General features: G+C 54.1%; 1 protein-coding gene across 25 annotated transcripts in view; it reads left to right on the top strand.

Moving 5' to 3' along the window:
- CELF4 (CUGBP Elav-like family member 4) overlaps nt 1-19,722 on the top strand; it is a 288,206-nt gene extending 268,484 nt beyond the window's left edge. For 4 of the 25 annotated variants that reach the window (XM_074352284.1, XM_074352270.1, XM_074352269.1 and 1 more), the window contains exons 10-13: nt 98-181; nt 5,111-5,194; nt 10,228-10,399; nt 17,550-19,722. In XM_074352284.1, coding sequence (XP_074208385.1) covers nt 98-181; nt 5,111-5,194; nt 10,228-10,355 — 296 coding nt within the window. In that variant the 3' untranslated portion in view covers nt 10,356-10,399; nt 17,550-19,722. Of the gene's footprint in view, nt 1-97; nt 182-5,110; nt 5,195-9,724; nt 9,801-10,227; nt 10,400-15,468 lie in introns of all 25 variants that reach the window. The other 21 variants (XM_074352277.1, XM_074352276.1, XM_074352274.1 and 18 more) reach the window with 9 other exon arrangements.
- The last annotated feature ends 1,666 nt before the right edge of the window (nt 19,723-21,388 follow it).

The following is a 21,388-nucleotide window of genomic DNA, read 5'->3' as shown; positions in this document are numbered from 1 at the left end:
CACTGAAATTTCTCTCTTTCTTCCTGCCTCTCACCCTGTCTCTCTCCATGTCACTGTCACCATCTCTCGCTCTCGTCTCTTCTCTCTGGCCCTCCAGCAGCCGCCTATCCTGCTGCCTATGGTCAGATAAGCCAGGCCTTTCCTCAGCCACCTCCAATGATCCCCCAGCAACAGAGAGAAGGTGAGTCTGTAAGCCGGGCTCCCAGGCCCCTCCCCGTTCTCTCCCCAGAGAAGCTGCTCACCTGGGCCTTTGGCTGGGGGGTTCTGTTCGCAAGGTGACCACGTCTATGCGTGGTGTTGAGAGTGAGGGGAGGCTGCAGGATTGTGAGAGGCCGCGCTCTGCAATCCAAGTGCAGAGGTGCGCTGTCATGGGCGGCTCTGCAGACTAGGGTGGAGGGAGGTCAGGAAGGTGGGGCCCCAGAGGAGGTCCGAGAATCTATCCTCCCGCAACGGGCAGCATTTGTCCGATGGAAAGGAAGAGGAGAAATGGGATGCTCGTGGCTGGGGTGGTGGGTGGGAGAAGGGAGACCAGTTCATCATGGACAGAAGTTCTTCCCTCTGGTGAGTGGAGGAGTCAGCTGGAGCTCCCAGGGAAGGACTCTAATGCTGGTGAGGGGATGGGAGTGCCCCAGGCTAGGCCTAGAGTAAAAAGGGGACCTGGAAAGCCACGTCCAGAGGCCCCAGTGTAACAGGGCGGGCCAGCAAGGGAGGATGGACCATCCTAAAGGTGCTGAGAGTCCTCCTACCCCAGAGCCCGGAGCCCTGCAGGAGCCGGGTAAACAAGCCCACACTCGGGGATGCAGAGATGCTCGCAAAGCTCTGTTTGATAGGGTCCTGTGCTCCCCACCCCCATGAAAAGGGTCATCCTGCCCGTGAGGCCCCCACACCTGTCCTGGTAGCCCACGTGGCCTGGGGGTTCCAGTGGTCTCTAGGTGGCTGGCTCTAAGCCCCTGCAGTAGACCATCCCCGAGCTGTGGGATGTAGGCTAGTCCTGGAAAGGACCCCGGGGGTCTGCTGGTCCAAACCCCTGCAGTCAGACAGGCCCCAAACAGGCCCCAGAGCCTGGACAGCTGAGAGCCTGGTCTTTGAAGCAAAGCCCCCTGGGTCTGACTCCCAGCCTGGCCTCTCCTCTCTCAGCCTTGGTGTCCTCACCTGGGAAATAGGACAGTGATGATCAGTCCCCAGAGCGTATGAGGGTCAAACTAGCTCAGGTCTGTCTTCCCAACTGCACCAAGCACCTACGGACTTCTCACTGCGCGCGGCCCTCCCCTCCCCACTTTTTCTCCCCGTCCGAAGGTGGACTAAGGCTCACCTTCGTTCACGGGCACTGGGCAGCTCCTGAGACCCATGTCATCACGTCCCTGGGCCCATGAGGACCAAATTACAGGAATCCAGAGGGGTGCACATCGGGGCCCCCTGCTTGTTCCTGCAGTCACACCCTGCAGCAGCTCCGGGTCACACCTGGGGCCATTGGTGAAGTGGGGGTGGGGGATGGTCTGTCAGCCCTGCCTCCACCAGAGGGCCGCCTCCCTGGGCTGTGGCCCTGGAGCCTGATCTGCCCTGCCCTCCTCCCCCCAGTCCATGCCTTCCAGCACAAGAGGTGGGGTCCAGGAGTCCCAGTGTTGCCCATCTCAGGCCCAGGATGGATAGTTGTCCCCATGGGCCCTCACTGCTTTTGTCACCCCACTGGCTTCAGGCCCCCCCCACCTCATAGTCAGAGCCCTGCATCACTCTGGCCCATGGACTTAGGGGTCTCTAAACCCTGCTACACACACACACACACACACACACACACACACACACCCCTGCAGGTCAGTGCTGCTCTGACCAACATACGTGACAGCCCCTACCACTGGCCTTAAACCCAGTCTCTCCATCTGCTCCCTGCCCCTCCCCCACGTCACACTTCATACCAGCTCACGTGTCTAGCTCTGAACTCTTTCAAATACCTTCTCTCCATCTCTGAGCAGCTTCAGTTCCCCCTCCCCCTTGCCCTGCTCCCTAGAGCAGACTGACTGGCCAGTCCCCCTACTCCAGCCTCCTCTCCGGCAGGGGGATCGCCCACCCTTGCCCCCATTCTCCCTGACTGCGCTACCCCGGGAGAGCAGGGCATGGGGAGGGGTGAGATGTGAACCCAGATACCTGTAGAAGCCTGCTGCTTACAAGGGTGAGCTCAAGGCAGTGGGAGTGGGGTCTTCAGGGAAGGCTTTGGGGTCCTGAAGGATGAGGTCTTCAGTGCGCAGAGATGGGGAAGTGGGTATTGGAGGCGGGGAGAACAGCAGGAACAAAGGGAGGGGTGCTGCCCAGTATGAGGTGAGCCTGGAAATGGGGGGAGATGGGCAGAGGGTGGGTTGAAGCCAGACCAAAGCTGTGTCCAGGGTTGCAGGAGGCTGTGTTCCTCCAGCCATGCCAGTGGTTGGCCCCCTTCCACCATGGTCATCTCCCCTCGTGTCATGCCATTGAAATACCAGGACCCTATGGTTGCTGGGCAGGACCTTCCCTCCAGCTCTTTTGTCTTTGAGCTGAGCCTGATAACAGTTGCATGTAGCCCCCGAGGCTGTCTGCCCACAGACGAGCCCACATTACTGTGTCCAGGGCTGCAGTGTGATCCAGGGCAGTCACTTCCTGTCTCTGGAGCTCCGTTTCACCACTTCTCAGAAGGCTGGGTTGGACCAGATTGATATCCGAAGTCCTGCGGTTGTGCCATCTGGATGCTCTATAATCTGTGAATTAGGGAGTGCGCTGAGGGCTCCGGGTTAGCTGGAACAGGACAGTGTGTAGACTCGCTGTTGAGGGGGAGGGGCAGGGGAGTAGATTGGGGCCGGGAGAGCCACCCCTGTGGGGCTCTGCCACACGCCCTGCTGGTGGGACTGAGCCCAGTGGCTCTGTCCTTGAAGACTCCTTGTCTCTGTAAGAACAGAAATAAGGTCCACACAAAGCAGCATGCAGAACCTGAACTTGTAGGGAGGGTCCCACGTTCAAGGCGAGTGTCAGCATGGGCTGGAGGGCTCCGGGAAGCCTGGAAGAAAAGAGTAAGGATGGGAGGAGGTGGGAAAGCATGTGTTGGGGAAGGGGAGTAGGAGGATGGGGGAAAGGCAAATGCCCTACTCCTAGAGAGCGCCCCCTTCTGGCTGGAGAGAAAACCTCCCAGTCATACAGGAGAAAGAACGTCAGACTGCAGTGTGGGCTGTGGACTCAGGGAGCCCCGGAAGGGAGGGGATGTGGGGAGGAGCCAGGTGGGGGTCCTGGAGGAGGTGCAGCTTAGATTAGGCCTTCAAACTGGTTCCTGTCCCAAGGGGACACGTCTAGTTGGGGACCGCCAAAGGACACGTTCAATGTATGAGTCAATGAGAACATGCCATGGTTGGAGGGGATGGGTGAGGGGAGGGCCACCGGAGCATGGGGAATCCAGCAGCGGGACCCCTGGAAGTGGGTGAGGGAGCATGCTTGCGCCGGTTCTGAAAGCGCCGTCCGCTGGCAGAGCCAGCAGTCCAGGGAGGGGAGGCCGGAGGGCGGGGATGGGCTGGTGGTGCAGGGCAGGGACCAGGACCAGGACCGAGGACTGGCTTTGGTGGTTAGAGGACTCCTAGAGATCAGCTGTGACCCTCAAGGGGGTGGAGATAGATGGAGGGAGGAAGTTAGGAGAGCTTGGAGGTGAGAGGAGAGGAAAAAAAGGACAGGGAGACTCCGGAGCTGGTGCTTTGCTCCAGAACTGGGTTATCTGGCAGTCTCGCGCATCGCAGAGAGCCAGGATCTGGCTGTGAAAGCCACACATCAGCCCACGTCAGTGCCTGACAGCCTTTACTTTTAAGCTCCTGCTTAGTTTCCACCAGCCTCTGATCAGAACTTCAGTTCTTATCCAGCTCTTAGCAAGTGCAGCTCTTTTCTCCACATGTCCTCCATGGGTTGGAAACAAACATTGAAATGACCCCACTTTAAAAGGCTAAGTTATATATGGCATAGTCTATTTTAGATGACAAGAAAAAGACGAGTTCCCTTTCAAAGCATTAAAACTGAATGTTTTGGTCATTTGAAAAGAAAAATGTAAATCTTTAGCTGTCTGGAAATTTCAGAAATCCAAACACCTCACCAGTGTTCAGGGTTTGTGGGGCACTGAGATTTATGATAGATACAGGGAGAGGAGGGCACAGACTACGGAGGCAGATGGCCTGGGTCTGGGTTCATATCCTGGCTCCATCGCCACTAGCTGTGTGACTTGGCACGTGGCTTAACCTCTCTGGGCCTCAGTGTTCTCATCTGTGAAGTGGGGGTGACAACAGTACTTGCCTCAGGGCCGCTGTAAGGATTAAGAGCCTTAACATACATGTCAAATGTGTGGAACAGCCTGACATGCAGTTCATGCTACAGAAGTGGCTGGACTGTTACTGTTGTAATGAAATGGGGAGCCCTTCATACGATGAGACTTGTGGGTGCCCTGGCCCATGGGTATCCCATCATGGAGCCTTGCTGGGAAGCCCTTTCTGCTCACCTAGCTTGCTGGAGGAGGCGGTATAAATTTTGATTTTTGCTCTCAAGATCAGGGCTGAGTTTAAGGTTCAGGGCGAGGGAGGAGGGGAGGGCCATTGGGGACCAGGTAGGAAGGGAGGAGGATGGGGATTCCAGGCCCCAGTGGCCTGCCTGTGGGAGGTAAGGTGAGTCTTCCAGGGGCATGGCTGCCCCAGGGCAGCTCCCTCCATCCTCCCCTGAGTCTGGACTGGGCAGGTCTCCCTCCCCCTGCCTCCTCTCAGCATCTCACCTCCATGACTGATCAGATCTTGGCATGTTCACCCCATTCACTGGTTGACTCTACCCCTGGAGCCCTCAAGTTGCCAGGCACCCTGTTAAATGGATCCGTTTTGCAGAAAGGGCCACTGAGGTGCAGAGAGGTTCAGTGACTTGCCCAAGGGCAGAGCAGAGACCAGAGCTCATATCTGGGGCGCAGCAACCCCCCCTTTTCCGTGGCCACCTTTGGATCTTGGATGAGACTCCCCCTCCTAACCTTGCCCCCACCCCTCCCTGCTGCTGCTGCCTAACTCGCTCACCTCTCCTCTGTCTCTCTCTTCCCCCCACCCCGCCATCCCTCCTCCCCCGCCCCCCCCCCCCACCGCAGGGCCCGAGGGCTGTAACCTGTTCATCTACCATCTGCCCCAGGAGTTTGGGGACGCTGAGCTGATGCAGATGTTCCTCCCTTTCGGTAATGTCATCTCCTCGAAAGTGTTTGTGGATCGGGCGACTAACCAAAGTAAATGCTTTGGTGGGTAAAGATAACAAACCAACTAGCTTCACCTAGGACAGGGCGGTGCTCGCACCAATTTATCGGTGTCCAACTGCTTTTAACCTGCTCCTTCACATCGCTCCCTACCCTCAAGTGCTCCCTGTGGCCCAGCCTCTAGCCTCCATCTCTCACCCCTCTTCTCTCTTCTGTTCTTTCAGCTTCTCGGCTTTCCCTGCCCACTCCCACCCATTCCCCCAGCTCCCCTGTCCCAGTCCAAGAGATAGTCTTCCCTCCCAGCCCCAAAGCTCAATTCTAACCAGCTGAGAAGGGGAAGGGATCCACCCAGGGCAGGGATGGATGGGTAGGGAGCAGAGCCTGGCCATATCCATTCTCCCAGTACCACTCTGGTCTCAAGGTCAGGGTGGCCCCGAGGTAAAAGCTGAGCATGACCCTTGGGGTGGGGTGTCTGCCCAGCTGAGGCCCCTATGCCTGCCCCTTGGCCTCCTCTGTCTACCTCCCTTTTCTGCCCCGCCCCCCTTCTCTGTCTACCCTGCTCTTTGCTCCCCTCTTGCCATCCAACGAACCCTCCTACCCCGGCCCACCCCTTCAGGCCACCAGAGCCGAACTGTTGAGGAGTCAGGAAGAGGAAACTGGTCCCTGCCCTCAGGAAGCCTCAGGTCTGAGCATAGATGAAAATCCCGTCTATTCACCAGCAGTGAAATCTGCGAGGCACCAAGTAATGGAGGAATGAGAAAGGCAGGTGGATATAAATAGACAAAGGAAGGGGAGGGAATTCCAGGTAGGAGCAAAGAATGGATGAGGGCATGTGGGCTGGGATGCAAAGAGTCCAAGGTCAGTGGATGAGGAAGCAGGAGGCTTTGGGGAGAAAAGAGGATTTGGCGAAGACGAGCTGTGAGGGTGGGTCTGTGCTGGGGAGGGTTTCCACCATTCAGGTGAGGATGCTTCATGTGGTGTGGTAGGCAGTGTAAGATGGTGGGAGTGACCGGATGAAGGTACTTTGGGGAAATTCTCCTGATGGCAGGTGTTAGGAGAGAGACAGAGGACTCAAGAGGACCTAGGAGTATGGTTGTCAGAGAAACCATGGGATGCACAGGATGCCCGGTGAAATTGAAATTTCCAATAAGCAATGGATACATTTTTAGTGTGAGTATGTCCCAAATACTAGTGTAATGTGTCCCATGCAGTATTGAGGATATACTTATACTAAAAAATGCAGTTATTGTTTATCTGAAATTCCAATGTAACTGGGCATCTTGAGTTTTGATTTGCTTCAGACTTCCTGGAATCCCACCTTATCCTCACACCTCTCCCCTCCACTCGTCCTCAGCCCCTCTCCCATCTCCTCTTCTGTCTCTATGAGAGCTTCTTTCTGGGGCCAGACCCACTTGTGAGTCCCCCAGGATTGAGGAGGCCAGTCCCCAGAGAGTCCTACATGGAACCAGAGACAAGTCTGCCAGAAGCTCTGTATCTCCAGGTTGCCTCCCAGGTACCGGGGCTGGGAGAACAGAGTAGGATCCTGCTTCGGCCAGAGAACCCAGCTCACCCCTTGGGGAGTAGGTACAAGAGTGTAGAAGCACCATGAAGCTCATGTTAAGGAGACTCCAGTTTGGAAACCAGCTTTCCAGGGCTGTAAAGGGCTTCAGGGTGTAAAGCATGTTCCCCAAGGCAGTCAAGATCTTTGCACACTATCCCTTCCCCTCTGGCCGCTGCCACAGTGGTACTTCAGTGGCATAGAGTTGCCCTAGTGGCTCATTTCTCTGGGGGACGGGAAAACAAGGCAAAAGGCAAAGACTGGGTTGCACCCTTCCACTGTTTGACCAGTGTTTCTTCTGACGAATTACAGTTAGGTATGTAGAGCAACAAACTGGAGATCAGCTGCTTTTGCTTTTTAAGTAAGCCTCGGATGTTGCATAAGCCAGAGGAGAACTGCGAAGAGCCCAGAACATGCTGGGACCCTGCGGCTGGAGCAGGCTCAGTCTGCAGCCATGTGCCCCTGTATTCCTGCTGCCATTCTCGGGAGTCAGCCTCAGACTACCCTTGCCATTAGCTCATTCAAGTTCTCCAGCAAAGATTTTTGCCCTGCTTTTTCTGGAAGTCCTTCTCTGTATGTCTCTACGCTGGCTCTTTCTTCCTGAACAAATGTCTAGCGCTGGGCATCCACCCGCCCTGAGAAGGAACAGGCTCCCACCAAGCTGGCCAGCCCAGTGGCTCCTCCTTAACCCTCACTTACTCAGGCAGCGAGTCTGTGCAGCTGTCCCCAGCTCTCACTCATGGGCAAGCCATTTACTTTTAGGGCCTCAGTGTTCCCATTTGTGGAATGGGGATTTCAGCGCTCATCTCTCAGTGATGCTGTGAGGGTTACATGAGGTGGTCTGTGTGAGGAATCTGGCCAGAGCAGACCCTCAGGAGGTGCCTTTATTTCCCAAAGGAGGAGCCACTTTGCTGCAAATGTGGTCCTCGTTACAGTGAACCCATCGTGCTCTCACCCCACGTGCTCTTTATAAGCGTGAACAGAATCTTCTGGAGGCCTTCGTGAGCGTGTGTGCAGCACAAATGGGAGAAGGGCTGGAGGGCCACCAGGAAGGCATTCTACCTGCACAGCCCCACAGTCTGGGAGGCAGGAACCTTCTCAGGAGCGGGAGGAATGGGACAGGGGGCTCTGGGAGAAGGGACACAGTCCTGGTAACCGTAAACATGGGAGATGGTGCCCCAAGGGGGGCCAGTGGGGGAGAGGCTCACTGCCTTGACTGCTAGCGAGTTTAACAAAACTAGTTCAGGGAGAGAAGTTCATGGAGACTGCAGTCCTTCCCAACCCCCAAGTTTCCAGAAACTCATCTTGAAGGCTGGGCTGCTTCTCTCATCCAGGACCTTCTCTCCCTCCCTTTACATCTCCACCCTAGACAGCACCTCCAGCCCCTTTTATCTTTATCCCATCTTTTCCCCACTTTGCTCACATTTGGGGTTTTTTTGGAGGGGGGACTGTCACCCACAGTTAGGCTATCCCATCCTGAGAGAGAGGGAGAGGCTTTTAGTTCACCCACGCTTTTTAATCTGGGGGAGAGCAGTGTAACAGATGCACCATTCACACATTTGAAAACTGCTCTGCTAACAGCTTGACTGTACTCATCAGACATAGAAATCTGATGGGGAAGGGATGGGCCAGGAGGAGTGAGGTGGGTGTTGGCAAGATGACTCACATTGATCTCCGACTATGGAAAATCAGGAAACTTTCCTATCTATTCTGGCATATAGATGAATACAGATGTTTGTGGTGTTGCCCTGGGCCCAGCTCTGACCAGTCCCATCTGAGCTGACATGCGTGCACTCTTGAGTACACACACATCTTTCCCCATCTTTGATGACTTGCGGCTGCAAGAGCAAATGTGAACAAAGGCAGGAAGGAGAAAGAGAAAAGAGACAGGTAGAGGCAGTTTCTGGGGCAGAGTTAAAAGCAGATAAAGAGCCACCACATAGGGAGAGTGAGGGAGAGGCTGCAGGCAGGCCCATGGTGTCATGAGCAATTAACCAAAAAAACCAGTGTTCTGCTTCAGCACGGTCTGTACATGGACTCCCTACATGCCTAGCGGCCACTGGGAACAAGCACCCCAAATGAGACATGTTTGCAGGATGGCTTGGTAACTTCGCCAAGCTTAGTTTCATATATTTTGCAGGATCTAAGTCTATTTTACAGGAGAAAAGGCCTCTAAAGTCAAGTAAATTCCAGGAAATACTAGGTTAAACAAAGCTATGAATGTTTATTTATTGGAGGAGTTAGGGTGGGAGGAGGATGTTTTTGTTAATGTGCCTTGGACTGTCCCAGAGTGAGCTGGCTGTCAACCTGCTTGACCACAGAAAGCCCTTTCTGAAGGAGCACCTATTAGGGCCATTTTGGGAAATGCTGATGTAGCGTAGTCTCTATAAGGAGATGCAGTCAAAGTTCCAAAAGGTGACTTCTAAATCAACGTGGGGAACCTAATACATTCCCGCCTGGGAACTGCTTTTTTCAGGTGACTGGGAGCCACGGATGGTTCTATATCCTGTCCTGGGACGTTGGGAGAAGTGAACGTGTGAAAAGCACGTCTTCAGTCTGTAATACTCGGAGAAGGCTCTCAGCTGACTTTTAGGAATAGTGTCAATTCGTACAATTATTTGTTACACCATTATTAGTTTATGAGGGGTCGCAAGGGACTCATCGATCGGCGCGTGCTTAGCCCAGGGCAAGAGCCCCTGCTCCCAGGGTGGTGCTTTACTAAATAAAAGGGTGGTAAGGACGGCCCCTGGGAGCGCGGTGGCGGGTTAACGCGAGTCGGTCGGGACTGGCCTCGGTGGCCACCGGAGCCTGGCTGGGGGCAGCCGGGCCGGGAGGGGAGCGGGCGGAGGGGCGGCGGGGCCCCGGCCTCTGCCCTGCCCCGCGGCCGGAAACGGCGGTGGAGAAGTCCGCTCCGTGGCGCCTCCCCTCCCTCCCCTCGCACTCCTCTCTCTCCCCAGGCCGGCACCCCGTGCCCTCCCGCTGCCAGGCCCCCTCCTGTCAGGGAGGACAGTGTCCAATAAACTCCGCCCGCAGGTGTGTCCGCCCTCTCCCACCGCAGGCGGGGGCTGAGGTGCCGGGGCCGGCCGGGGTGGGGGGCGGGCGCCTCTCCGAGCCCCGCCGAGCTGCGGGCGCCCCGCCTCGGGGTAGACGGGCGCTGGGGAGAGCGGCGCCGCCCAGAGCCGAGGTGGAGCGGGGGGCGGCCCGGCCCGGGTCCGCGCGGGTCCGCGAGCCGGGAGCCTCTGCAGCCCCTGCTGCGGGAGGGGCCGCGAGGTCGGGTAGGGGGCGGGGCCCGAGGGGGTGGAGCTTCGAGCCCCGCCCCTGCCCGGAGGCCCGGCGGGAGCGGGGAGGGGCGGCTGCCTGCCCCGCCCCGCCCTCGGTCCCCGACCTTCTCCCCCTCTGCCCCTTCCCGGCCCGGGCGGCCCCGTGGAAACCCAGGCCCTCGTCCCTCGTGTCTCGCCAGGCTTCGTGAGCTTCGACAACCCGGCCAGCGCGCAGACCGCCATCCAGGCCATGAACGGCTTCCAGATCGGCATGAAGAGGCTCAAGGTGCAGCTGAAGCGGCCCAAAGACGCCAATCGCCCGTACTGAGCGCCGGCGGGAGCGTCCCCCGGGGGAGATCAGGACTCGCACAGGTAACCGGGGGCGGTCGGGGCGCGGGGACGGGGGGTTGGGGTGGTTGACCCTGTCCGGACCCGCCGCCTCCTCTGGCCTCTGTGGACTGGACCCTTGCTGTTCCTTGGACCCGCTGCGCCCGTCTCCACCTGCTCCTCTCCCGGTGCCTAGGGGGCAGGCAATGAGCTGTGGTCATCCCGGCAGAAATGGGGATGGCCATCCCCCTGCGGCAGAGCCAAGGGGGACAGGAGTGAGGGAACTGCTCTGAGAAGGTCTGCACTGGCAATCTTGTTTGCCAGAAAACCCCGGGGTGAGCAGATGGCCAGCTCAGGGCTGGGAGAGTTTGTGGGCGGAGTAGGCTCAGTGGGGAGCTGTAGGCCCTACTGGGGCCTTCTCCCAGACTCTCGGGCTCTCCCCTCCCCAGTTCTCCTGCCTGAGGGCTGATGGCTTTTAGACACTTGACCCCTTCACCCCTCCAATTCCCCGCAGCGCAGTCTGGAGAGGACGGACAGGACTTTTCAAAGGGAACTTTACCGAGAAACGAAACAGGATGGGACAGAAACTGAGGAGGCTGATGATACAGGACTGGGGCCACTTACCCTGCCCGCTTTACAGAGGCCATGATGAGTGGGCAGTTGTCACCTTTTCCTGCTCAGTCTGGGTCCTTACAGCTGGAGGCACAGCCAGCCACTTCTCTTCCAGGCCACGTGTTCCCCTGGGTGAAGCAGATTCCTGGGGAAGAGGGGAGGGAAAAGCCAGGGCAGGCCATCAGAAGTCCCCCTTTGGCCTGGTTGCCCCCATTGCCGTGGGCTCCTGCAATCCCAGTTCATCACAGGCCAGGGCCAGGCTGCCCAGCCCTCTGGTGCTTCAGTGGTACTGGGTGCCAGGTACTGTTACATACTCAGCAGTAAGACTGGTAAGGATCCTTGTCCTCAGCAAGGGAGACAGACAATAAATAAGGACATATGATCAAGGAGTAAATTATATAGTGTGTCAGGTTTGTTAGTTACAGTTAAATCAGGTAGTCAGGGTAGGCCTTGTTGAAAAAGTGACACGTGAGCAAAGATCTGAAGAAGGTGAGGCGGGGAGCCCCACCAGGGTCTGGAGGAGTGTGTCCTTGTGCTGAAGGAACAGCCAGTGCGCAGGCTCCAAGGCGAGGGCAAAGTGGTGTCTTCAAGGACCATCAGGAGGCCAAGGTGACCAGAGGAGAGGGACCATGAGGCGTAGTGGAAAAGGAGATCCCAGAGATAAGGAGGGCCACCTGCAGGCCATTCATGGGCTGGGCAGGGAGCCATTGGGGAGCTCTGCGTACAACAGTGACAGATTAACTTTTGCGTTTCGATAGGATCGGTCATGCAGTAGGGCCCAGAGCAGAGGTCTAGAGCCTGGACCTCTCAGCCCAGGGCCACAGCAGTCAATGTGGTGTGAGGGATTTGAGTTCTAGATGTCTTCTGAAGGCAGAGCTAGGTTGCTGTTTGTAAGGAATTAGAGGTAGGTGTGAGAGGAAGCGGCGTCAAGGATGACGCTTGGCTTTGGGCCTGAGTGACTGGCAGAGAAGAGCTGTCGTGACCCGAGAGGGAGGGGGTTTGAGAGAAAAGTCAGGCGCGTGACAGACTTTTCAGTGGAGGTTCAGAGTGTGGAGTTTTGCGGGGGAGGTCTCCAGTTCCCCAGTCTCCCCTCACTTCCCACCGTTGTCAGCAGCACACCCTCCATCCACCCAGGAGCAGCACCACTCACCTTCTCTGGAACAGGGTGCTCGAGCCTGTACCCATTGCAAGGCTGGGGAGTGAGACATGGCTGCTGCCAGTGAAGGAGGGCAGAAAGAGGACGCAAAAGCAGCTAAATCCCTGCATGGTTTTACAGGCCGATAGAGGGTATTTACAAATAATGAGTCCTAGGTGCCCAGAAGGCAAAGCTAACCTGAACTGGGGCCGAGGGACTAGCCGTAGCTCAGTGTGGAGAGTGGGAGGGGGATCTTAGGGCCAGTGGTGAAGACAGAAGACACAGCAGGCGGCCAGCTCAGAACTGGAGGTGGGGGGTCTGGGGCAGCCCCACCACGGGAAGGAGGAGCATGCTTGGGCTTTGGTTCCATAAAGTGAGGCCCCGGTGGGGTTGGGTCTGCCGATTCCGATGTCTCTGGAGAGTGTGGTTCCTGGCTTCCCTGCTGCCCCGCGCCTCTGGCTGCCTGGGCTCCTGTCTTGTGCTAACATGGGGGTTTCTCCAAGAAATCTTTCCCCAGAAACTAAAAAGAAGGAAACAAAGGCAGAGAGTGGCACGAACATGGCCAGGCCCAGGTAGACACCCAAGTTCCTTGGCCCTCCTCTGAGCTCGCTGATCGCTCTGGGCCTGCACTGAGGGCCAGTGTGCCAGCGCCCAGCCCTGTGGTTCTGCGGGGGGAAGAACACACTGGCTGTCTGACCCTGCGGGTCCCCGCCTCTTCTGGTTCCTGGCCTTTGGCTCTGAGTGTGCTTTTGCAATGTCTGCTTCGAGTTTGCAGGCATGGGCACTTCGGGTCTGGCCTGCATGGGGCGGGCTGTGGCTTTGGGCCTGGGCCTTCTCTGGGTAGAAGCCGGCTGTGTTTAGGACCTGGCACCTGAATTGGCTCAGCTGGACCATAATTTCCTCACCTGGGTTGTGAGGTGGGGCTTCCCAGACCTGATTCAGGGTTCCCCATGCTGCTTGGTGACCCTGCTGCTATCTCTAGGGCTGTGCCCTGGGATGCTCTTCCGGATGGCGGCCAGGCAGGGGTCACCCTGCAGGCAGAGGTGCGGCTGCCCCCTAGTAAAGAGAGTGGGCAGGTGTGCAGGGGCACAACCCTGGGAAGGCTCCTTAGCGGCCAAGTGAGTGTGGGAGTGTGTGTGTTGGGGGCCAGGCGTGTGTGAGAAATGAGAATGTGTATGAGAAAGTTGCCTAGAATTGGCTCTGAGGAGGGGCTGTTTGATGTTCAGGCTTCAATCCCCAGTGTTGGACAGTGCCAGGCACTGAAGGGCAGGTGGAGGGAAGCTGGGAGTGGGCAAAGGAACACAGTGGATGGGCGCCCCGAAAGTGCTCAGGACTGGGGGAATGTGCCCCGGGGGTTCCTTAGTTGCAGTTGGCATGGCAGACATCTGATGACACTGCCCTCCAGCCTCTTCTTCCGCCCCAGTGGCCCCACCAATTGGATATCCTGGGTGGTGGGTCTAAGAGCTTTCTTTCGGGAGGGGCTGGGGATGCAGACAAGGGTGGCAGGTCAGGGCTGGGCTGGCACATGATGGGCCCTGGTGTGAGGTGGGGAGGTCTGCTGTTGGGGGAGCAGAAACTCAGCCTGGACGGGCAGGCAGGGCTGGGGCTCTTCTGGGAAGGCAGAGCTGGAGGCCAGGATTAGGCTTAAAATAGAGTCACCTCTGAGCTATTTCACAGCTTATCCACATTGACAAGTCACAATCACAGGCTTCCCATCCACACTCCCTGAAGGGAAACACAAAGCTGAGAGTAGAAGCTGCTGCCTGCAGAAGCCTGATGTGTTGGAAAGCCTGCAAACAAGCCTGGTGCACAGGCTTTGGCCCGGACCCGGGTGCTGTAGGGGAGGGGGGCCAGGAAGCGAGCTCAGGGGTACTCATGAGGAAGGGGTAGGGCTGGGGACAACCAATGCCCTGGGAGGGGCAAAGGACCCCCAGTGGTGAGATGCACTCCAGGCAACTCAAATCGGAATAATCTGATGATGCTTGACAGAGAAGAGAACCGAGCCTCCACCAGTAGAGAAGGCAGCTCAGGGCCTGTGAAATGAGTCAGTCCAGAGAGCTGTACGCGGAGGGGTGTAGGTATAAAGGAACGGAGAAGAGGGCGGAGAGGTGGGAGAGAGCAGAGCACACCTGACGGCAGCAGGCCCGTTGCCCGGCCCTCCCCGGTGTCCTGTGCCACCTAGCCCGCAGGGCACCTTGGTCTTTCATGGGGCCTTTTCCTGGGTCTGAGGGGTGGAACCTTCTAAAGGCTTCACGTGGCAGAAGCAGCCTCGCTTTGGCCCCACGGGCCACCTTAGGAGCAAAGCAGAGGGAGTGAGGTGATCGTGAAATGAAAACAGCCCTGCCAAGGTGTGTTTGTAGAATTCTGGGAACGTTGATGTGATTCAATCTCAAAACTGAAAGCGTTCGTTTTCTGAAGGTTCTGAGGAAAGAGGGTTGAGGCAGCGTGGACTGGGAGAGGATCACGACATCTCACAGCGGGGGCTCTTTTCCTGGAGACACCCTTCTCTGGGGATGGCGGTCACGGTGGGGTGGGGCGGGGCGGGGAGGGCGGAGTTGCTGTCAGTGTGGCTGTACTGGGTAGCGGAGCGTTTCGTGGATGGACCCCTCGGATGCAGCAGTCACCTTAGCCCGGCCCTGACCCACCCACCCCGCAAAGCAGGGCCACCCTGTCAGGCTCCCCCTGCTGGTCCAGAGGCGGACGCCGCGGAAGGCTGGGGCGGCGAGGAGAGCTCGGCACCCGGGGCGGGGGGAGAGAGAAAGAGTCAAGGGTGATCCAAAGCAGAGAGCGTGCTCCCTGATCTGCTTGCCGCCCAAGGTGGTTTGAGGGGCTGTTTTATTTTTTTCCGGCCCCCTCACCAAACTGCCTACGCCCTCCCTCCTCTTCCCAGCGCGTGACGGATGCCCTTAGTGGCCCTGTGTGAGGTTCTGCTACTGTTCACAGTGTATCATGTGTCTGCACAAACAACCGTGTGTGCGCGTGCGTGCGCGTGCGTGTGTGTGTGTTGCCGTGCCCACGTCGTTTGTCTGCCGGCTTCCTTCATCCTTTGAGTTTCTTTTTCAGTTCTCTTTTGATTTGATTGCTGTTCTCTCATCAGAGCTTTTAGATTGATGCTGTGGTCTGGTGTTGTATAAATATTTTTCCTTTTAATTTTGTTTTAACTTCTTCCTTGCCCTTCTTAACCCTCAACCCGACTCTCCCTGCCCCCCCACACCCCCCACCCCACCCACCCACCCTTCCTCCCTCTTCCTCCCCCCTTGCCCACACTCTCTTGTCCTCTCTTTCTCTCTCTCTCTCTACATATATAAATATATATATAAATCTTTTCTTCTTTTGTCATTCAATCAAATTCCAACAACCCAACCAGGGCCAGTCAAATCCACCACAGTCTCGCGCTGAGCTAGGAATAAAGTTCACGTAATCACATGAGAGTGGAGAAAACAGTCCCCCATCCGTAAGTTCAAATCAACTCAAAGTTCACAGTGTGACATGATGGCGTCATGTAACAAGGCTAAGAATCGGTTGCATGACAATTGCCGTCAAGTTTCGTGGAGGTGCTGTGATTGGAGCGTTTTTCTTGGATGTTGTATCAGTTGATGATTGGCCAGTCATGATCACACGTGCATTTTCTTGACCTTTGTGCTGCCACAATCTTTTTTGCTGTGCTCATTTTCGTTTCGTTCTTGGTGCTTGCAGTGGTTTTACTTTCTGTTGTTTGGTTTTTCTTGTTCAGCGTTTTTTATGCTTCTCTAGATGTCACATAGAGAAAAAAACAAAACAAAACAAAACAAAAGAACAAAAAAAAAAAAGTAAAAAAATAAAGATGAATTCCCGATTATCAGACATGGGATCATTTAACTTGTGCAAACCATTATTTTTTTTCTTAAAAATAAGGAAAACATCTTTTAAAAAAAAATCTATGCGTGGTTGATTTACTTGCACTTGAAACTATTGTGATTTTATTTTTTTTCTAGAAATTTGGGGGCCTTTTTCAATTGACACTTTCCGAGGTCTGGTCTTTTTTCAGTTAGGCTATTTTAAATCTCACTTCAAAAGGAAAAACAAAAACAAAAAAAATCTCTACAGTCATAGAATGATAAAAAAAAAAATTCTAAACCAAAAAAACTAGAGTTCAAAGCCCGAGGCCTCTGAGAGAGAGAGAGCCCGGTAACAATTATAAGGTTTGTATTGTAACCACTTCTGCTAAATTAAATGCGGGGAGGGGAGGGGGGGTCTGGGGGCTGGGGAGGGCGTTTTGGTTGGTTTGGACAAAACAGTACTGACAAAAGCGAAATGCACCTTTTTGTTTACAACTGAAAAAGGGTCCTTGACAAGTGTTTTTTAATTTTATTATTATTTTATTTGGTGTTGTAATTGTTTAGATTGCTGTGTACGGTTTGCTGTTTGTTGAATCAACAGTGTGAAAAACCTGCCAGCATGGATTGATATACGCATGACGTTGTCCCCTCAACTGGGGGCTTTGCAATTCTAACTTTCTTGATGTAACCAGTCACCCCCATGTATAAGTGGAAGCTGCCTGCTAGAATGGAGACGAGTCTCATTTGTTAATTCACAATGATTAAGCATTCTCCTTCGGATTCTAGTCAGATCATGATTTTTTTTCTTTGAAATGCAAAGCAAAACACCAAAAAGCCACCATTCAAAACAAAACCAAGAACTGTCTGAGTTAATTTAACTTTGATGGTCAAATCCGTTCTAACTTCTTTTAAGTTCTCCTACCCACTTCCTCCAAGTTCTGAATTTCCTCTAAATTCCCTGGCATGTATGAGAAAAATAGTATGTGTGTGTGTGTATGTGTGTATCTGCGCATATACATACACACATATCCATGTATATCCACATATGTGCAGGTGAATATATTCTACACATATATCCAGATATACGTATATATACATGGCCTCGCAAATAGTTACTGACCTCGGGAAAGAGGCGGCTGGCTTGGAAACTCGGCAAGGGTTCTGCCAAATTCATGTCACAGATCGTGGGGAGGAGTGGGCTGGGCTGCTAGATTTTTGCTATCTTGTTTGCTAGGCTTCTGTATACATATTGTATCTGGGCTAGACCCCTCAGAGATCAGTTCAATTATGAATTCACGTCCCACAGTCCCAAATTCTTCCCTTAGATCTAGCCATCCCCCGTTCTAGAACACTAAAGGAACCCAAATCGAAAACCCTCTCCCAACAAACAACCAAACCTCAGCTACAACCATCACCACTAGACCTCCTGGTGATTTCTCACTCTGAATAGAAGAGTCAATTTCTTTTTTATTTATCATGATCATGACTAATTCTCATACCGGTCTCTTCCCTCCCTCCCGCCATCTCCCAGAGCTCCCGCCCTAACCCCCAAGGCAGGTTCCTTTTGGTGTTTGGATGCGTTTTGTGTTTCCTCTCTTGGCTTAATCAGCCCTGATTTTCTTCATTTTAGGGCAGGATGCTGAACGGGCTACATTAAAAAACAAACCTCTCTCTATATATATTTATAAATGAGAACTGTTGGATGACACCTTTGACATATCAGCCAATATCAATCAAGCTGAAGACTCCAGACACTCTCTGTGACTGTTAACATTTCTTCAAGGGAAGTATAGCGTCTTTGGAGTTCAGAGGGCACGTGTTTGGGGGAAAAAATACATATGGCATAAAGAAGAAGAAGATGAAGAAAAATGAGGAAAAAAAACACAAAAAAGGCAACTTTAAAAACAAAATAACTTGAGACAAGATGGGGAGGCTACCGGGCTGGGAACTGGGAAGAGCCGCTGCTCCCCGATCCCCGGGGCTTTTCCAGCCCGTGGGCGCCTGAGGCAGGCTGGGGCGAGCTGTGTGGCGGGGCCTGGTCCCCAGGGGGCGGCTGGGAGGCCGTCACTGAGCATCTCAATCTGTCATTCCTTTAGCTATTTAGGGACCAAAGGACCAAACTTTTTATTGCAGACGTGTAGCTCTAGGTCAAATAGAGGGGGGATGGAGGAGAACCTCCTTCCTGCCTCCTGGCTGTTCTTGAAACAGCTTAGAGCGATTCTATGAAAAATGTAATAAAAAAACAAAAAAAACAAAAAAAACCAAAAAAAACTAAAAAAGGAAAAATAATGCTTCAATGCTTTTAAAACAGCAAGATAATAGTTCTTTGATACTTTGAGAGGCGCTTTGATTACCCTCATTCAAGTCTATGACACTTTCCTATGGTTTTCTGTATTATATGTCTGGATGGAGCTGTTAAGATGAACAAATTGGTGGATATTTGGGGAAAGCAACACACAATATTAAAACTCATTAACTGTGAAGTGTAAGAAAGCAAGGAGGGGAAAAAAGGGACCGACAAGGCAAGATAATTGTTGTGCAAAGTCTGTAAATGCTTCTAACTCTTCCCCCCTCTTAAAATCATAATAGTTGTACAGAATTTTAAAAAGGAGAAGTTTAAAATACCTATATAATAGAAGAAAAATTAGAGGAAAGCAAAAAATAAAAAAATACAATAAAAAAGGAAAAAAAAAACCTATAGAAGTTAGCGTTACTGCTAAAATCCCAGATGTTGTAGGACTGTACTTTTGTAGAGTTTAGACTGAGCATCAATCCCTTCTCCCCGCGAGTGCTGCTGGACGCGGTTGACCCCGAGGGCCAGGCCGGACGCGCCCAGACCCGTGGGCTGCTGGCTGCCCGCCGCCGCCGCCGCCGCCGGTGGAGGCCGCGCCGCTGGCGGGAGGGCCCGGGAAGGCCCCGCCCTCGCCTCGCTTCGCTCCGGGAGCTGCGCGCGCTCGCCCGCTCTCCGCAAGCCCTGACACCTTCTGCTTCACTCGCCTTCCATGCTTGCTCCAGAGACTTTCCGGGCAAGGGAGACCTGGGAACTTTCATCTTAAAACAACTAAACAACACACACACACACAAAAACCTTAAACGAGAGAGAGAAAAAAAAAAAAACAATCTTTGAAGAATTTCTGAAACTGTTTACAAGGAATTTTGAAAAACAGGGATGTTTAAATGATGCCGGCTCTGTTTTTCTGTAAATAAATTTGCATATTTTGTAGGACTTTTAATTGTAATGATAGAGAAAAAAAACAAGGAAAACTATTTAATGAAAGCACGATATTTATCTTTGGTAAATGACTTTAGAGCAGTTAAAAAAAGACATTGCTTAAAAAAACTCAGAATCAGAAAAAAAACACTGAATTATTTAAGAACACATATATTTTAAAGTATAACATATTTATTATAATTTATTTGCACCGTTGGGAAGACTTGATTTGGCCTTCCGCCTTGACACCCTCTTCATCGATGTCCAGTTCATCTGGAGGCCGGGGGGCTCTCAGACCTACCATGCTTTTTCTTTTTTGCTTTAGAAGAACTGTCTGGTTCCTCTCAGGCCTTCTGCCTTTCCTTTCTTTCTATTTTGTTGGTTAATTATTATTTTTAAAATTTTATTTTTCTTTCTCTTGGCTCCTCCTTTTAGGATGTCCAGATGTTGTAAAAAAAAAAAAAAAGCCGCAGTTCAGTACAACTGCTCTTTTCACACTCAACTCCCTAAAACTCCTTGTAACCTTCTGTAACTATTGGATGACGCTTTCTCCAGCTTAGCCCTAAATAAAGCACAGTTTAAAAAAAAAAAAGGCTCGTCAATGGTCTGTGGTTCTTGGAATCTGGCCAGCCATGCCTCTGGGCCCTGAAGTTGACCCGCGGGAAGTAGCTCCCGTCCTTCTGTCCATGGAGTCTGTGTGCTGCCCGGGCCCTGGTTTGGAGCTTAAGCAGTGAGGCGCACTTCCTGGGAGGCGATGGAAGCATTGAGAGGAAGGCCTGCTCCTCACTAAGAAAAATCTCTCTCGACTGGTGTGCACCCCTGAAATCCTCCACTGTAAGCCCACCCCTAGTTTCCTGGGTAGGGATGGCCAAGGTGCCCAAGCCCAACAGAGAGTCCCCTTTCCTCCCTGACAGGAGGAAAACTGAGCCACCTGACTTGAGTGGGGGTCGGGGCGAAGTGCAGTGAGGGGTTGGGGAAGAAGGCAGGGAAGACGGGGCCCACAGTAAAGGAAGGTGGGGACCCAAGCCCAGACTCGCCCCTGGAGCGCTTTGCTTTTGGTCCTGCACCTTCCACTGCATTGACCGTTTGCGTGGATGGAGAAGACAGGGCTCTAGGTGATGCCCTTGGGGGCAGGGTTCTGGTGGGAGGGCACTGCGGACGGAGCAGCTTGGAGTGCTGCCATCTCTGTAGCACGACAGAGAGACAGAGACCCGAATGCCACAGGAGGTGTGAGAGGAAGGTGCTGTGTGTGTGTGTGTGTGTGTGTGTGTGTGTTCAGAGAGGGGAGGGTTCCAAAGGAGGGAGAACGGGAAGTAGCGCTTGGGGGAGGGGAGGCGGGGAGGAGGGAGCGGATCCCCCTGAAATGCACACCCAGATGTGCACACCAGCCACGAGCCTCCGTCAGACACTGTCCTGGGACAGCCCTTTCTCTCTAGTCCATCTCGTTTCCCGGCCCCAGCCTGCTCTAAGAATGGGCAGATCCCACCAAGGGCCTCCATCTCCCTCCATGCAGTGGGGCGAGAAGATGAAAGTCCTGGGAGGCTTGTTTGTCCGTCTGTCTGTGTCCTCCTGCGGGAGAGGGGAATGGCTTCCGCCCCCACCTGTCCTTCTGCCCGGGGAGTGGTGGAGGGCAGGGCTTGGAGCCCCAGCCACAGAGCAGCACTCGGCCCCTGCGTTGCATCCTCCCCTCCCACCTCTCTTCCCAGGGTCAGGGGCCAATCCCATGTTTCTCACACTGGCCTCTGGAATCGTTGGCCTGGGGAGAAAAGGCCTTTAGGCATCAGGACCTGGAGCAGGCCTTCAAGCCTTGACTTCCATGTGGGATGGTTCCAAGATAAGACCCTCCCTGTTGCCTAAAATAATCCAGCCTTAACCGGCTGGTTCTGAGGAGTTGGACTTCTTGGAAGAACTCACTGCAAAGGGCTGGATGTCACACCAGGGGGTGATGCTACCCTGTGAGGAGCGGAGAGTTCTTTTCTAAGGAATCCTCTGGGTTTTAAACCTTAGACTGTTCAAAACTGTGGTTTCTCTTGGACATTTGCAGCCAAAAGCCACTGAGTCAGTCAGATGTCGACAACCTGTCGCTCCCTCAGACCCCAGGGAGCCTCAGTGGCCTCCCAGCCCCCTCCTGTGCCTCGTCACCACCTCCCCACTGTGCACCCTTCTCTCTGGCACAGCATCCTCCCCACCTCCTCTGCTGTGGCACAGGGGCAGTAGGGGCCCGGGAACTGCCCCCAAGGAGCCGGGCCGCGCAGTGG

This window comes from Camelus bactrianus, chromosome 24 (assembly GCF_048773025.1).
Source record: "Camelus bactrianus isolate YW-2024 breed Bactrian camel chromosome 24, ASM4877302v1, whole genome shotgun sequence".
Classification (NCBI taxonomy): domain Eukaryota; kingdom Metazoa; phylum Chordata; class Mammalia; order Artiodactyla; family Camelidae; genus Camelus; species Camelus bactrianus.
The sequence above is the reverse complement of the archived record's forward strand: the minus strand, read 5'-3'. Positions and strand labels throughout refer to the sequence as shown.